The sequence below is a fragment of the Microcaecilia unicolor genome, chromosome 3 (genome assembly GCF_901765095.1).
Source record: "Microcaecilia unicolor chromosome 3, aMicUni1.1, whole genome shotgun sequence".
In the NCBI taxonomy this organism is placed as follows: domain Eukaryota; kingdom Metazoa; phylum Chordata; class Amphibia; order Gymnophiona; family Siphonopidae; genus Microcaecilia; species Microcaecilia unicolor.
The window spans coordinates 508,665,486-508,684,162 of record NC_044033.1 but is presented as its reverse complement, the minus strand read 5'-3'; the positions used below and the strand labels follow the sequence as shown (position 1 = coordinate 508,684,162).

The following is an 18,677-nucleotide window of genomic DNA, read 5'->3' as shown; positions in this document are numbered from 1 at the left end:
GGGTTTCTTCTAGAATAATCTCACCTCAAGGCTGCCATAACTTCCGTTTTCTGTTACCATTTGCAAAATCTAAATCAATCCAGAGTGGCAGGGGACCAACTGCCTTCACTTCCATGAAGATTACAGCCACAACCACCTGCTATAACCTCGAGACTTCCATATCCAAGCCCCTAAACCAGATTTGTCCAACCTCGGTCCTCGAGGGCGGCAATTCAGTCAGGTTTTCAGGATTTCTCCAACGAATTAACATGAGATCTATTTGCATGCACTGCCTCCATTGTATGCAAACAGATCTCATGCACATTCCATGGGAAAATCCTGAAAACCCAACCTGGCGAGGGCTGAGGTTGGACATCCCTGCCCTAAACAATTTTCACCTTGGGTTGACCATCAAATGATTCTATCACATCAGCTCCCAGAGGTCATTCTCAGAGATGTGAACACTGTCCGAGTTGCTCTAAATCTTAGTCTGTTTAAAAAGCATAAGATGATTACTAAACCCATAGAAGAAAGTACACTGTAGGGACTACCACATTTCTAAAAGCATATATTTTTTTATTTTTTTTTGTTACATTTGTACCCCGCGCTTTTCCCACTCATGGCAGGCTCAATGCGGCTTACATGGGGCAATGGAGGGTTAAGTGACTTGCCCAGAGTCACAATGAGCTGCCTGTGCCTGAAGTGGGAATCGAACTCAGTTCCTCAGTTCCCCAGGACCGTCATTTACTATGTTACTAGGACCAAAGTCCACCACCCTAACCACTAGGCCACTCCTCCACTGTTGCTACTATTTGAGATTCTAAATGGAATGTTGCTATTCCATTAGAAGTCGGCCCTTGCAGATCACCAATGTGGCCGCGCAGGCTTCTACATGGAATGTTGCTAGTGGAATAGCAACATTCCATGTAGAATCTCCAATAGTAGCAACATTCCATGTAGAATCTCAAATAGTATCTATTTTATTTTTGTTACATTTGTACCCCGCGCTTTCCCACTCATGGAAGGCTCAATGTGGCTTACACTCCTCCACTCCTATATATTACTCAGCGACACTGTTGAGCACCCGTTATACCTGCAGATATTCTTGAAATTCTTCCCTCTTGGACTTCAGAAATTCATAGTTCTTTGGGCCAATGATTCTCTTTGATGGAAGCTGAGCATCAGGGAAAGTACCTAATATCAAAGCAGGAAATGTTAATAAGTATTCAATATTTTTTAAATTTTGCATTTACTTTACACTTTGTTAGCTCAAATGAGTTATGTTCTGGTAAAGTAGGTACTTCCCTGTCCCCAGAGGGCTTATAACCTAAGTTTGTACTTGAAGCAATGAAGAGTGAAGTGACTTGCCCAAAGTTACAAAACAGCATCAGCGGAACTTCAACTCTGCCTTCTCTGGTTTTCAGCCTGCTATTCTTACTACTAGGCTACTCTATTGTCAATCATCTCCCTACAGAAATTAAAACAGAAGTAAGTAACCTGTGTGGTCTGGTTGCCCGTTGCTGACTGCAATAAGCTGAAATTTAAGCTCAACTATTGATTTCCTGTCCTTTAGTTCTGCTAGACCGGTCCAAATGAATGCATTATTTCCCCAGTGAGCAGACAGAAACAAAAATGGTCTGGTGCTGCCTTCACTCCTCAGTATCCTATGTCAAAGCTAAGACAACTGAAGGCAGTTATATTTTTGTTTCCAATTAACCACCGCAATCAAATCTGAGGCAATCAAGCTTCATTCCATGGTCACTAACCCAGGAATGGGTTTACCAAGGGTATGGACTATTTACCAAGGGTATGGACTAGGCCAGCTACTTTCAGAGTGGGCAACAATGTATTTATCACCGTTAGTCTTCAGAACTTGCCAGACAGAGCTCTCATGACTTATTTAACCATATTTTGAACTGGTCTGGTGGGATTAAATAAAAGGACCTTCCTTATCATCCATGTCAGACCAGTCTGGACAAGTGGGATGCACCCATGTTCTGCCCAGACTACGAATGAGGAAGCTATGGTAGCTTTCAGAACTATTATACCAAGCTGTAGACCCCACTTGACCTGTAAAGGCAAGGGTGGTACCCTTTTGTAGTAGTAGTACCCTTGTCTCCATTGCACAACAGTGTGGCACTGCCTTGTCAACAGCGTGACAAGGTGGTGGCCGTAGCCAGAAGGTTGCTAGGCTGTATAGAGAGGTGTGACCAGCAGAAGAAAGGAGGTGCTGATTCCCCTGTACAAGTAATTGGTGAGGCCCCACCTGGAGTATTGTGTTCAGTTTTGGAGGCCGTATCTTGCTAAGGGTGTAAAAAGAATTGAAGCGGTGCAAAGAAAAGCTACAAGAATGGTATGGGATTTGCGTTACAAAACATATGAGGAGAGACTTGCTGACCTGAACATGTATACCCTGTAGGAAAGGGTTATATGATAAACACGTTCAAATATTTGAAAAGTATTAATCCATCTGGAGATGGGAAGGCGGTAAAACTAGACGACATGAAATGAGGTTGAAGGGGGGCAGACTCAAGAAAAATGTCAGGAAGTATTTTTTCACGGAGAGAGTGGTGGATAAGTGGAATGCCCTCCCACGGGAAGTGGTGGAGATGAAAACGATAACGGAATTCAAAAATGCGTGGGATAAACATAAAAGAATCCTGTTCAGAAGGAATGGATTCTCAGAAGCTTAGCGGCGATTGGGTGGCAGAGCTGGTGGGAGGTGGGGCTAGTGATTGGGAGGCTGGGCTAGAACTGGGCAGACTTCTATGATCTGTGCCCTGAAAATGGTAGATACAAATCAAGGTCAGGTATACATATAAAGTAGCGCATATGAGTTTATCTTGTTGGGCAGACTGGATGGACCGTACAGGTCTTTTTCTGCAGTCACCTACTATGTTATGCTACCCCAACATTATTCTCTGGAAAGACAGATTCTGATGTTGCCTATGAAAAGACTCTTGTGTGCTGTGGTCCTTTGGGACCTGCAGCTCTTGCTGTGTGGCCCAAAGTGATCATCTTCTTGATTCCTCCTTAAATCAATGACTTACAGACCATTGTGTCTTATTAGGACACACAAACAGATCAAAGACATATCTGAAATTCAGAAGGAACTGAGCACTTACAAACATTTCAAAGCTGACCTACAACCTTCAGAATGGCTGTCCCTACCCTACCCTCAGAAGGGGGAGAGTAGTCAGCAGAGAAATACCCTGACCTTTATAATTAACAAAGGCCACTAAGGAGTGTAAGTTTAAACTGAACCCTCAGCTCCACCGGCAGCCAGTGCATATCAAACAAATATGGTGTAACCCAGTTCAAGTTTTTTCCCCACTATCGCTCCCCCATATGAGTGGGGAAGAGAGCAGCTCTCATATGACCGAGTTCATCAGCTGCTAAACTCAGTAAAGTACTGGATCTGCTCAGCTCCTCAGTGCCTGAGGGTATATGTGTAGCCCCCCCCCCCCCCCCCAGATCTTCTCCATTTGTGTAAGGGAAAGAAGACGTGTAAGAGACAGACATGCTTGACTTATTTTTGATGTGAACAGCAGTTCCTTCTATTTGACAGATCAGACTAGATGAGATGGGTTCAACAATCTTCTGGGTATCAGGACCTGTGCTATGGAATCTGCTACTAGTTTCATTACGTTCCACTGAGAGCTTTAGAAAGCAATTCAAAGCCTACCTGTTTTAATGAGACAAATCATGTTAAATTTTTGACATGCATGCAATATCACTGTTGGTGCTCAAGGAGTGATAAGTGTAGATGAACAAATCAGTGGCGTAGCCACAGGTGGGCCGGTGCCCATCCACTTAGGGCTCAGGCCCGCTCAACAGTAGCACACGTTTAGCGGTAGCTGTTGGGGATCCCAAGCTCTGCTAGCTGAAAACTTCCCCCTGATGGTAACAAAAATGCTGCTCTCCACGATGCCGGCACCTGTGTATGCTCAGTTTTCAGCGCATGCCTGCTGCAGACTGACAAGGTGGAAAGAATCATTTTCCCCACCAACTGAGATATTTTTTTGGTGTGTGTGTGGGGGGAGGGGGAGGGGGGGGGGGGAGAACACTTGGTGTCCACCCACTTCTTGCCTAGGCCCACCCAAAATCTGGTGTCTGGCAATGCCCCTGGAACAAATATAGATTAACAAACAAAGACAAACTTAACGGGACCTGGACATATCCAGAAAATTTGCTGAGGATCAGGCGTAAAATCAGTAAGCTACTTGGGCGAGAGCTGAAGTTTAGACTTGTGTGCATGTATTTGTGTAATACATGGATAGACATTGCTTTTGACTTGTGACCACTTGCAACCTCTCGCTTCTACCTACCCTCCTCTCCTCTTTCCTCTACACATTAATTGATTTGCTTGCTTTTTTTTTTATTAGATTGTAAGCTCTTTGAGCAGGGACCGTCTTTCTTCTATGTTTGTGCAGCGCTGCGTACGCTTTGTAGCGCTATAGAAATGCTAAATAGTAGTAGTAGTTTTTCAATTCTTATGTATGATTTTATTGTAATCTTTTTAATTAACTTCTTTGTAATGCCCTTAAGTCCTGTGTAATGTCGGGAGAAATTCAACAGATTAGCTGTATTAGTTTTCTGCCTGTTTGCTTATACAAGCCTTTTCTGTTTTTGAGTTCCAGCCAATGGAGAGCTGGCTGTCTGCAAATTTCTGCAGCATTTTGGTGTTTTTTTTGGCAGCACTAGAAATTCCAGGCTGCCCTTTTTAATTTCTGCAACTGCTTAGGAACTCAGACCTTCTGGCACCAGATTTGGAGAAGTCTCTAGAAGGGGATGGAAGCGAAGGAGGGGTTTTGATTTTTGAAGGATGTTCCTGATGGCAACAGTGAATTCCCCCTAAAAGTAATTTAAGTTCCTATTTTGCCCACCAAATTTGTCTTCGGTCATCTCCCACCTCGGAGCGTTCATCTCATCGAGGACAGCCCTTATTATTCGTTCCATACCTGAAACTGCAGTCTGAATTTAAAGAATCAGCCTGCCTATACCACCATAGGACGGGCATACAGGCACTTGTTTTGTACAAGGATTCAGAACTTCTGGGACCAAACCCAAGAGTGGTATGGGGAACCACTGCAAACCAGGTGGAAGGAGAGGGGGACATTTTGGAACGGTGTCATACCATCCAGGCGCCCTGGGACCGCCAAATGGGCCTGGTTACATCTCAGGCTGAGGGGGACGCCAGTAAACGTTCAACAGATCCTATGCACAATGCAGAGCTTTAAAGTCTGACAGCAGGGAAGTGTCAACAAGTCTGTTGTCAAGGTACTGATCATAGAACCTTTACAGCTATTTTGAGAACAATAAGTAGTGTCATTAATTTATTTCTGTACTGAAGAGACTAATATAAATAAGCTGGCCGCTTGTACAGTAAATATTGCTATTTCATTTGATTCATCAGTTGAAGTCCAAGTAAAGTTTTATTGGTTCAAGTTGACAACTAGTGCGGACTAAATTATTCACAGAACAAAGTCTGGTGTTGTGCGTGCTTTGGCCTGCCAGGTTATACTTGAGCCCAGCCCTGGTCCCAAAGAGATTTGTGTGCCCTTTCTTCCCATCTTGGGCTAATAGGCAACTGCCTAGGAGTACTATATGAAAGGGATGCTTATACCTGAACTTATGAATACATGAAGAATATATATGTTTATAATTATTGTTTATATGTCCTCATTATTCATGTTTTATTTATAATTGTTTTGTTTTATTTATAATTGTTGTCTCATGTCCTCATTCATTTTTTATGAGTTTTATATTTTGTTTGTAGAATATTTTATATATTAGTTGTAGATAGTGCGAGCTATAAATCTTTTAAACAAATCAAATGGCTGCTGATCCTGCCAAAATGGGAGTGCTGACAAGGTATTGCTCCACGGGCACCACTATGATACCTTCTACCACAGAAACTAGGTTTTAATCTAGGAAGCCCACTCAGGTTTGCTTTTGGCCGACTGCCGACTCTGTGGATCATATCCACCTGCCTAGTATCTCCTCTGCCTGGTTATTGTTCACAACCAGGTCAAGTACATCAACTTAACATGCTTGGCCACCATGACTTACCTGCATTGCAAGCACTTCCCTTACTTCCAGAGACAAACTGGAAGCAAGCAGAGTGAGAGAGGTGGTAGTGCGATCACTTCAGAGTCCAGATCCTTCAGTACTACAGGGGACTTGGAGGCATTCTGAGAACAAGGCTGTGCAGCCAAGCCTCCAAGAATAGAAGAGTGTGTTGTCAGCAGCTCCTGCTGTGAAGACCACCAAGTGCAAAGTCATCATTTTATTTATTTTATTGTATTTGTATCCCATATTTTCCCACCTATTTGCAGGCTCAATGTGGCTTGGATGTCCATGGATGTCCAACCGCCACCTGAAGTTGAACATGTCCAAGACCGAGCTCCTCGTCTTTCCTCCTAAACCCACTTCTCCTCTTCCTCCACTCTCTATCTCAGTTCATAACACCCTCATCCTCCCCGTCCCATCTGCCCGCAACCTCGGAGTCATCTTCGACTCCTCCCTCTCCTTCTCTGCGCATATCCAACAGACTGCCAAGACCTGTCGCTTCTTCCTCTTCAACATCAGCAAAATTCGCCCTTTCCTCTCTGAGCACACCACCAGAACTCTCGTCCACGCTCTCATTACCTCTCGCCTTGATTACTGCAACTTACTCCTCACCGGCCTCCCACTCAGCCATCTATCCCCCCTTCAATCCGTTCAGAACGCTGCTGCACGTCTTATATTCCGCCAGAACCGATATACTCATATCACCCCTCTCCTCAAATCACTTCATTTGCTTCCGATCAGATATCGCATACAATTCAAGCTTCTCCTCCTTACCTACAAATGCACTCAGTCTGCGGCTCCTCACTACCTCTCCACCCTCATCTCCCCCTATGTTCCCGCCCGTAACCTCCGCTCACAGGACAAAGCCCTTCTCTCAGTACCCTTCTCCACCACTGCCAACTCCAGGCTCCGCTCATTCTGCCTTGCCTCACCCTATGCCTGGAACAATCTTCCTTTACCCATACGCCATGCCCCCTCCCTACCCATCTTCAAATCTCTGCTTAAAACTCACCTCTTCAATGCTGCCTTCGGCGCCTAACCGCTTGAGAAATATAGAATGCCCCAATCTATCCACCCTATCAGATTAACTGTTCACTCGTCCTCTAGATTGTACACTTGTCTTTAGATTGTTCTCTTGTCTTTTAGATTGTAAGCTCTTTGAGCAGGGACTGTCCTTCTAAGTTTAAATTGTACAGCGCTGCGTAACCCTAGTAGCGCTTTAGAAATGTTAGTTAGTTAGCTTACAGAGTTTTGTTAGGACATAGTCATTCCAGGATATCAGATACAAATAGTAGAGTACAAAGATTAAATAAGGGAAGAGAGAAGGAAGGTGTTAGGCAGGATAGTATAGAAGGTGGACTTTGGTGAGGTAGTTTTGTAAGGTTATGGGTTCTCTTTGTAGGCCTTGTTGAAGAGATGTGTCTTCAGAGATTTGCGAAAGTTGGTTATTTCGTCAATGGTTTTCAGGGCTGTAGGTAATTCATTCCACAACTGCGTGCTCATGTAAGAGAAGGTTGTGGCGTGTGTCAGTTTGTATTTTAGTCCTTTACAGCTGGGGAAGTGCAGGTTGAGGAATTTGCGAGCTGATCTTATGGCGTTTCTGGGAGGAGGTTTAGCATGTAGATTGGGGCGTCTGCGTGAATGATTTTGTGTACAATCGTGCGTAACTTGAACGCAATGCGTTTTTTATCCATCGATGTGAGAACTCAAACTCCAACTGAGTCAATTCTCAAGGGAGAAGGCAACTTGTTCCCAACAGGACTGTTGCCTGGAGTAGCCTCCAGCCTTTCCAAGAGCAGCCTACTCTTATCTGTTACACCCAAGTCATAGGTCTATAATATTTGCTGAAGATAGACAACAATTGAGGAGCTGAAGATATTAACAGACCTTTAAAGGGACGTGAAATCAACTTTTCACTTTTTTCCTGTGTCTCCCTCTGCTGGCAGGGGTACATAATCCATTCATCTAGACTCGACTGGCACAGAAAAGGAAATGGATGCGAGACTACTGGTGCAGCTATGATGTGGGAGAGAAGCACCTGAATAATTCTAGCAACTATAGCTCTTACCTAGTTCATAAGATAGAATTAGTCAGGAAATCAAACATATAAATGGCAAGTGACTGACTCACCTGCAAATGCGCAGTAGAGACTTCCCTCTCTGTCCCGCCCTCGCGTCAAGACGTGATGACGTCAGAGGGCGGAACAGAGAGGGAAACGGAGTCGGATTGTTGGACTCTGCCGCTGGAGCCTGGAAACGAACATCGCGCGCACCAACCTCCACCCTCCTCCCCCATCCCCGCCCCTCTCTGTATCGGGCCCCCTGCACTGACCTGACAGCGCCTCTCACCTCCGTGTGGAAGCGCTTCAGGCAGCAGCAGAGCGATCTGCTGCTGCCTGCAGCGCTTTCACACGGAGGTGAGAGGCGCTGTCAGGTCAGCGCAGGGGGCCCGGCACGGAGGGGGGGAGGGAGCGGCGGCGAGGAGGGTAGCTGGAAATCTCGCCCGTTTTAACGGGCTTAACGGCTAGTGTACAGATAAAACATCTGTAGGGAAATTAATGAGTGCCATCAATATACTTCCTACTCATAATCTACGAGATAACAGACTCAGCTACTTGCCTGCGTCAAGACCCACCTGAGAAAGTGTGTTTGTGCCTCAGGTATATGGAAAGCTGTGGTGATCTTGAAAGAGGCAAAAATAAAGAGCAAACAAAAGCAATGCTGTTCAAGAGAAGTGGGAAGTGGACCAATGACTCCAGAGAAACGGGATACCGATATAAAATGAAGTACTTTATTCACAGACTCAACACAGCTGTGTTTCGGCGCCTTAGCACCTTCTTCAGGAGCCTTGTGATATCCTTGATGCTCAGAAGTGGTCTCAGTGTCAGGTGGTCTTAAAAAAAGACCTTTATGTTTAATTTTACAGTTGCGCGAACGTCGCAGTGCAGTGCTGCTGAGGCAAAATTGAACAGTACGTTTTTCGTGGGAGTAAGTGTTCATCCACTTAGGTGGATCACCCCTTCTGCAACAAAAGCAATGCAACGTTCTCTTTCAAATGCGGCTCAGTTAGCAGAACAGTACTCTCGCTACAATACTAGTACCTTTTACTTACAGCTGCTTACCATGAAATTCAGTTAGTTTTGACTCAAGAACATAGAATTCAAGGTATCTTCTATAGACAGACCAGTGTTCAGCTTCGTGTCCATCTACAAAGAAAAAAAAAAGGACAGACCAATTTCTTTTCACCTTTCAAGCCACAGCTAAATAAGTCTAAGTGCACAGTAAAAAGAAAACAGACAACAAATTTAGCTGATCAAGTGTTAAATATTGAGGCGTATTCTCAAAGCACTTACAAAGTTCAATACGTTACTATGATGCGGTAGCGTTTTTAGCTCACGGAAGAAATCAGGTGGCGGTAAATGCCGAGATGCGCATTATATTCCCATGGGCGTCTCGGTGTTTACCACCAGCTGATTTCTACAACGAGCTAAAAACGCTACTGCGGCTTAATAAAAGACACCTTATGTAACTTTGTTAAGTGCTTTGAAATGAGCCCCACAGAGTACTTACCCATAGGCATAGCACTACATTACAGATCATGCTGGACCTGTAACTAATCCATGAGTTATCGCTATGCTGGGACAACCAACAGTAAATTAGAAGCCCTTTTACTAGGCACTAACGCGTGCCTAATAGAGCAAAACATGGAGTACAATTTATTTATTTATTTGTTGCATTTGTATCCCACATTTTCCCACCTATTTGCAGACTCAATGTGGCTTACAATAATACATCCTGACAATCATCAATCAAGAGTAGATAAAACAATTAGTTACATAAACAGCAAGTGTAACATAATGGATATAATCAACTCAATAAATCAGAAACAGACAGATTAAACAATTCGATAAATCAAAAAACAGATAGATTCTCTAGTAAGTAATGATGTGTTAGAGTTCCTGTTATTATTATATATACGGTCTGTGCCAGAGCCGGTGGTTGGGAGGAGGGGCTGGTGGTTGGGAGGCGGGGATAGTGCTGGGCAGACTTATACGGTCTGTGCCAGAGCCGGTGGTTGGGAGGAGGGGCTGGTGGTTGGGAGGCGGGGATAGTGCTGGGCAGACTTATACGGTCTGTGCCAGAGCCGGTGGTTGGGAGGAGGGGCAGGTGGTTGGGAGGCGGGGATAGTGCTGGGCAGACTTATACGGTCTGTGCCCTGAAGAGCACAGGTACAAATCAAAGTAGGGTATACACAAAAAGCAGCAAATATGAGTTATCTTGTTGGGCAGACTGGATGGACCGTGCAGGTCTTTTTCTGCCGTCATCTACTATGTTACTATGTATATGTTGGAGTTCCTGTTTTTGATTATTATATGTTGTAGTAAGACTACTACTACTGATCATCATTTCTATAGCGCTACTAGACGTACGCAGCGCTGTACACTTGAACATGAAGAGACAGTCCCTGCTCGACAGAGCTTACAATCTAATCAGGACAGACAAACAGGACAAATAAGGGATAAGGACAAAGAGTAGCAAGATTCCGGAATCCCAAAGAGTAGCAAGATTCCGGAATCCCAAAGAGTAGCAAGATTCCGGAACCCCAAAGACTACTACTACTACTTATCATTTCTAAAGCGCTACTAGACGTACGCAGCGCTGTACACTTGAACATGAAGAGACAGTCCCTGCTCGACAGAGCACTACAGCATCATTTGGTAATTTTAAAATGTGCGTGCGCTAAATAATTTTTTTGTCTTTTTTTTTTTTAGGGACATATCAAGGGTGGAGAATGAGTGTCCCTGCGCTAACCAGTTAGCACATCTACATTGCCCGCACAGATAAAACAGGAGCCCTTACCACCTACAAAATAGGTGGTGGTAAGTGTTGCCGTAGCACTAATGGGCAAGATTAACGCACTGTCAGTAATACAGAAAATAGAAAAGGCATTTTTACAGCTGTGGTAAAAATAAGTACATAAGTACTGCCACACTGGGAGAGACCGAAGGTCCATCAAGTCCAGCATCCTGTTTCCAACAGTGGCCAATCTAGGTTACAAGTACCTGCCAAGATCCCAAAACAGTACAATACATTTTATGTTGCTTATCCTAGAAATAAGAAGTGGATTTTCCCCAAGTCCAGTTTAATAATGGTCTATGGACTTTTCCTTTAGGAAGCCATCCAAACCTTTTTTTTAAACCCCGCAAAGCTAACTGCTTTTACTACATTCTCTGGCAATTAATTCCAGAGTTCAATTACACATTGAGTGAAGAAATATTTTCTCCGATTTGTTTTAAATTTACTATTTTCTATCTTTATTGCATGCCCCCTAGTACTGGTATTTTTGGAAAGTGTAAACAAGCGATTCACTTCTACCCCGTTCCACTCCACTCATTATTTCATAGACCTCTATCATATCTCCTCTCAGCCATCTCTTCTCCAAGCTAAAGAGCCCTAGCTGCTTTAGCCTTTCCTCACTGGGAAGTCATCCCATTTTCATCGCCCTTCTCTGTACCTTTTCTAATTCCACCTTTTTTGAGATGTGGTGACCAGAACACACAGTATTCAAGGTGCGGTTGCACCATGAAGCAATACCAAGGCATTATAATGTCCTCATTTTTGTTTTCCATTCATTTCCTAATAATACCTAACATTCTGTTTGCTTACTTAGCCACAACAGCACACTGAGCAGAGGATTTTAAAGTATCATCAACGAAGACACCTAAATCCCTTTCCTGGTCGAGGACGCCTAATGTGGAACCTTGCATTACGTAACTATAATTCGGGTTCCTCCTTCTCACATGTAACACTTTGCACTTGCTCACATTAAACATCATCTGCCATTTAGATGCCCAGTCTCCCAGTCTCGTAAGGTCATCTTGTAATTTTTCACAATCTTCCCGCGATTTGACGACTTTGAATAACTTTGTCGCCAGCAAATTTAATTACTTCTCTAGTTACCCCCATCTCTAGGTCATTTATAAATATGTTAAACAGCAGCGGTCCCAGCATAGACCCCTGTAGAACCCCACTATCTACCCTTCTCCATTGAGAATACTGACCATTTAACCCTACTCTCTGTTTTCTATCTTTTTTTTTTTTTTTGGGGGGGGGGGGGGGGGGGGGGGGAATCCAATTTTGAACTTTTATTGAAATGTCCTTAGAAAATTCTTAAAACATCTTCATCTTGCTGATACTCTCATTTAATAAATCAACATATTCGGACCCCCGCCAACACGGGTCATGTTTCACCACGCTGCGTCAAGGCAAGGTCTTATAATGAAAGTTACATATACATTTTCAATAACAATTAAAAAACCAATATACATTAATAAATATTAAGATTAACCCACCTATCTAAGCTAAGATGCCATACTACTCGGCGTCTTCCTCAAGTCATCCCCTTTTAGATGTTTTCCTATAGGTTCCCACCCCAAAACTCTCCACCAACCGAACTGCTGTCATTACAAAAGAGATGCCCAATCAATTTCTAGATTAAGCCCATCAGGCAATACCATTCAGTTTTTAATCCACAATAGGACACTACCTCCTTTTCCATGATTCTCCAATTTCCTCGGCAGTCTTTCATGAGGTACTTTGTCAAACGCCTTTTGAAAATCCAGATATACAGTATCGACCAGCTCATCTTTATCCACCTCAGCAAGTGGGAAAGACCTGCATAAGATCTCGCTAGGGCCAATTTTTACCGTGGCTTAGTAATAAGGACCCCAACTCATAAATACCATATGAAAACAGCAATTAGATCACCAGGAAAATAAAACCGCGATCATTTTAGTATGCTCAATTTGATAATGATATGTATGTACACTTGATTTTATTGATTATGATTATTTTCAGAAAAATATTTATGTTGACACGTTAACCCTAAAGCAAATTATTCATTGACAAAAAAGGTTGCTTGAGGTACAGTATGAGAAGTTTGTTTTACTCAGTCTCCTCTGATCCCATCCCCACCAACTTACTTAACACCATCTCTCATACTGTCACCCCCTCCATCTGTCATATCCTCAACCTCTCTCTCTCCACTGCAACTGTCCCTGACACCTTCAAGCACGCCGTAGTCACACCTATCCTCAAAAAAACATCACTTGACCCTACCAGTCCCTCCAACTACCGCCCCATCTCCCTCCTACCCTTCCTCTCCAAAATACTTGAGCGTGCTGTTCACAGCCGCTGCCTTGATTTTCTCTCCTCTCATGCCATCCTCGATCCGCTTCAATCCGGTTTTCGCCCTCTACACTCGACAGAAACGGCACTCTCTAAAGTCTGTAATGACCTGTTCCTTGCCAAATCCAGAGGCCACTACTCCATCCTCATCCTCCTTGATCTATCCGCTGCTTTTGATTCTGTCAATCATGATTTACTTCTTGCCACACTGTCCTCATTTGGGTTCCAGGGTTCTGTCCTCTCCTGGTTCTCCTCCTATCTCTCCCACCGCACCTTCAGAGTACACTCTCATGGATCTTCCTCCACCCCCATCCCGCTCTCTGTTGGGGTTCCCCAGGGATCTGTCCATGGACCCCTTCTTTTTTCAATCTACACCTCTTCCCTGGGCTCGCTGATCTCATCTCATGGTTTCCAGTATCATCTTTATGCTGATGACACCCAGCTATATCTCTCCACACCAGACATCACCGCGGAGACCCAGGCCAAGGTATCGGCCTGCTTATCCGACATTGCTGCATGGATATCCAACCGCCACCTGAAACTGAACATGTCCAAGACCGAGCTTATCGTCTTTCCACCAAAACCCACTTCTCCTCTTCCTCCACTCTCTATCTCAGTTGATGGCACCCTCATCCTCCCCGTTTCATCTGCCCGCAACCTCGGAGTCATCTTCGACTCCTCCCTCTCCTTCTCTGTGCATATCCAGCAGATAGCCAAGTCCTGTCGCTTCTTTCTCTTTAACATCAGCAAAATTTGCCCTTTCCTCTCTGAGCACACCACCCGTACTCTCGTCCACGCTCTCATTACCTCTCGCCTTGGCTACTGCAACCTACTCCTTACTGGCCTCCCACTTAGCCATCTATCCCCCCTTCAATCTGTTCAGAACTCTGCTGCACGTCTTATATTCCGCCTGAACCGATATACTCATATCACCTCACGTCACTTCACTGGCTTCCAATCAGATACCGCATACAGTTCAAGCTTCTCCTTCTTACCTACAAATGCACTCAATCTGCAGCCCCTCATTACCTCTCTACCCTCATTTCCCCTTACGTTCCCGCCCGTAACCTCCGCTCACAGGACAAATCCCTCCTCTCAGTACCCTTCTCCACCGCCGCCAACTCCAGGCTCCGCTCATTCTGCCTCGCCTCACCCTATGCTTGGAATCAACTTCCTGAGCCCTTACGCCAAGCCCCCTCCCTACCCATCTTCAAATCTTTGCTCAAAGCCCACCTCTTCAATGTTGCTTTCGGAACCTAACCTTTATACCTTTCAGGAAATCTAGACTGCCCCTATTTGACTGACTGTACATTTGTCCTTTAGATTGTAAGCTCCTTTGAGCAGAGACTGTCCTTCTATGTTAAATTGTACAGCGCTGCGTAACCCTAGTAGCGCTTTAGAAATGTCAAGTAGTAGTAGTAGTATACACAAATAATCATGTACAAAAAACATGAATGGCTATTCCAGAAAAACAAAGGAAACAAATAAAATAATTAAATTTCACACATTCACGTTAGATCACAATCAAAGCAAAAGCCAGAGAACAACAAGGGGGGAGAGAAAAAGATTTTAGCATTACATGTCCAGAGCCAATCATTAATCCAAGTTCCCCCTCGCCACACACGCAAGCCCAGGAATCTTTTTACTATCCAAAAGAGATTTCAATTGCTGTAACCGTTTCCAGGGGTATCAAAGGTTACAGAATACTGTCAGCTACACGCCTGAGAGCAGTTAAGCGCAAGCAATTACACCAGCCACTGAGCTGCGCAAGTGCTTGAACTTAAAGTTAGGCGCATAACTGCGGACTTTAGTATTCTAGAAATGTAATTACGCGTGTATTCACTATTATAGAACGTGCATTGGCACACACACACTTAGGCGCCTTTTGAAAACGACTCCTCATCTCCTCTCTATGCCTCAAACCCCATGTTGACAAATTTCGTCCTGGCCCTGCCCCCTTTTGGGAATGACCTGGCTTCTGGCACTCTCCTGGCTTTACATTCTCAATGTGCATTACTCAATAGCTTTTATCAGTAGCAGGTCTGCAGCTACTTAATCTGCCTTCAGTAGAGGGGATGAGGAGGATTTTAGGACACTTTGTTCACAGTTAAAAGCTTAATTTTTTTTTAACAGGGGCCTTTCAGTGTTTTTGTTCTTTTAGTGGTTTATTTATAACATTTGTATCCCACATTTTCCCACCTATTTGTAGGCTCAATGTGGCTTACATAGTACCGGAGAGGCGTTTGCAGACTCCGGTGTGAACAAATACAAAGTGATGTTGTGGTAAGATAAAGTTCACGTGGCACAGCCACACTAGGGAATCGTACAACGGAAGAGTTGTGTTATGTCCATTACGTTCTTTAGTTATTGTTGGAATTGTAGTTATTTTTAATAATCGTGGAATGCAGAGCTTTCCAAACCTTTATCTAATACGGCCCCATATTAATACTTAAAAATTCATGGGATCCCAAATGTATTTATTGATGACATTTATATCCCACATTATCCCAAACAAGTTTGAGTTCAATGTGGCTTACAATAAACAGTACTGGATACATAACCAAGAATAATACACAAGAAAGTAATTTGTTGTAAGAATCCAATTTTACAATACAGCATCACAAACATACTGGGATTTCCAAACCTTTATCTAATATGGCCCCATTTTAATACTTAAAAATTCATGGGATTCAAAATGAGGAAAACAAAACAGACCATCAGTCCCCTTTCTTCTCTTATCCACTCCCTCCCCCCCCCCCCCCCCCCACACCCACTTATCCAAAGAATACAGGTAGCAGAAGTAAAAGCAGTCGGCACAGGACTAAGTATTTCAGTGCAAGTTCAGAATCCAGTACCAATCTGACAGAAAGTCCTGCGAATGTTCACCAACTCACAGGCCCCATGCTGACCGCCATAGTGGAGGTACAGGGAGAGAGAGTAGCCATGGGTTCCCAATGCAATTTGGGAACCACCGATGTAATATCTTTTATGTTTGTCTATTTTTTGTTATGTTTAATGTAAACTGCAAGTGGCTTTTAGACCACTTTTGTGGTATAAAATTTAGAAAAAAAAAAGTCCTACAAAGGTTTTCTGCTCTCGGAATGCTTGTATTTTGCCCATAGAAAGATTTGAGACCATACCTATATATTACTGTACATAACCTGATGTTAAAAAGATGCGGTATTTGCACCATCTACTGGTGGAGGGGTGTCAGTGCAGGCACTGGAAGGTTATTCACAGACTCTTATTTCTACTTGAGAGTCAGAAGTTCTCTGGGTCATCCCTACCAGCGGTGGCACAGCTGTGAGGTGGCAAGTGGGGATCTCCAATCCTACCAGCTGAAGACTCCTGGCATCTCTCCCTCCCCTCATCCGCAGGTGATCGAGTGTCTCAGCACTCTCCCCCCCCCCCCCAACTCCCCAGTACCTTTTAAAGCATTCAGTTCTTCACTGACAGCGAGCAGCGACTCCTAACCACTGCTCGTGCCGGCAGCGAGCCTTCCCTCTGATGCAACTTTCTGTTTCCACATGTGCAGGACCAAGTCAGAGGAAGGCTTGAGACCAGTGCAAGCAGCGGGTATGAGTTGCTGCTCTCTGTTGACAAACAATTAAACACTTTAAAATATATCGGGGGGGGAGGGGGGTGGGTTGGGGTTGACAGACCCCCAATCGCCTGGGGGAGGGGAGGGGAAGGGTGGAGTCATCATGTCCACCCACCCAAAACTGGGTGTCTGGCTATACCCTTGATCCTTACCACACTGGCCAAGTCTCCCACATTCAGCGGGAGACTCCCGCTTTGGGGGGGTCATCTTCCACAGTCCTCTGAGACACACTGTGCGCCAGGGGATCCACTGCCACAGCTGCTTCTCTCTCGATGAGCAGCCGCAGGAAAACAAGAAAAACAAGCACAGGGCCGCAGCAGCCTTCAGGCATGCACTGTTGGCTCTGCCAGTCACCTGCCCTCGGAACGGGAAATTGATATAAGCGGGGGCAGAGGACTGCAGAGCTGACAGTGCATGTCCGAAGGCTGCTGTGGCTCCGCGCTTGTTTTGCCAGGGCATTACTGCTCATCGGGAGAAGCAGCAGCGGCCAGGAAACACTGGATACTGGGTGGAAAGGGTAGGGGAAGGGGGAAAGGGCGTGGAGAGGGAGGCAGGAGTTGATAAATGGAGAGAGCAGGGAGGAAAAAAAAGAAAGAAGAGAGGGGAAGCTGGATGGAAGAGGGGCACAGAGAGAAAGAGAGAGATGAGTGGAAAGATGGGTAGAGAAAGAGGAGACATGGAAAAGGGTAGGAGAGAGAGAAGCTGCTGGGGAGAAGCATGGGAAGAAACTGGGGGAGACCCCAGCTGCTCAGATGAAGAAATGCTGCAAGGAGAGGGGGGAGAGGGGGAAAATGCTGGAAGGAGAGGGCAGAAAGAGGGAAGATGCTGGAAGGAAGGATTGGAAGAGAAAGAGGGAACTGGAAGGATGGGGGGAGAGAGAGGACATACTGAATGGAAAAAGGTTGCGAGAGAACCGGCTAGAAGGAAGAGGGAGACAATGGATGGAAGGATTGGGAGAGTGTAGATGGGTGGAAGGATGGGGAGAGAAAGAGGGAAGATGCTGGATGGAAGGATGCAGAGAGAAAGAGGGGGAGACATTGGAAGGATGAGGAGAAGATAGAGTTAGTGAAAGACTGAAGAATAAGAGGAAGGAGAACAAATGTGAGGGAAAGATGAAAAGCAATAGGTAGATGAAGTAAAAAGAGGGAAATAAAAGAATGGATAGTAAGAATGAATTAAATCTGGACAGAGAGAGAGAGGCAGAAAAACAAACTGAAGAAAACAAAGAAAAAGGAGAGAAAAATGACACATAGACAGGAAACCCTGGCAAGAGAGTTAAGAGAAGAAAGGAAGCAGAAACAAAAGACTGGGACCAACACAATTAGAAAAAGTAAATGGCCAGACAACAAAGGTACAGAAAATAATTTTATTTTTAATTTAGGATAAAGTAATATTGTAGCTTTGTTAATAAAGGTGAATAAATGCAAATAAAACACAAAATAGAAAATAAGGTGATACCTTTATATTGGACTGATTTTAATACATTTTTGATTAGTCTTCAGAGATCAGCACTTCCTTCCTCAGGTCAGGAGAGGATACCATAACATCAGTATACTGCCCAGATCTGAGGCAAGAGGTTTTGGCCTCTGAAAGCTAATTGAAAAGGGTATTAGGCTAGTAAATAAAATATTTTTTGGAATGGGTGTGGGCTTGAGGTATGTCAGGGGGCAGAGCCATGTAGAGTAGGTGGAGCCAAGGCACTGGGGGCGGGGCTGGGGCATGTACTAAAATCTCCCTCTCAAAACTTGGAACCCCTTGGAAGCTCTGCCTAACCTAAAACAACTTCCACACACAGCTGGCTTAAAAATTCAATTTTGGAGGCTTAAAGTCTAATCCCC

At 44.5% G+C, this 18,677-nt stretch overlaps 1 protein-coding gene across 4 annotated transcripts in view; it reads right to left on the bottom strand.

The window, feature by feature from the left end:
• LOC115467288 (sorting nexin-14-like) overlaps nucleotides 1-18,677 on the bottom strand; it is a 181,081-nt gene that overhangs the window by 44,842 nt on the left and 117,562 nt on the right. For all 4 annotated transcript variants that reach the window (XM_030199125.1, XM_030199127.1, XM_030199126.1 and 1 more), the window contains 2 exons: nucleotides 9,173-9,256; nucleotides 1,073-1,173 (listed from right to left, as the gene is read on the bottom strand). In XM_030199125.1, the coding sequence (XP_030054985.1) occupies nucleotides 1,073-1,173; nucleotides 9,173-9,256 (185 nt within the window). The remainder of the gene's footprint in view (nucleotides 1-1,072; nucleotides 1,174-9,172; nucleotides 9,257-18,677) is intronic.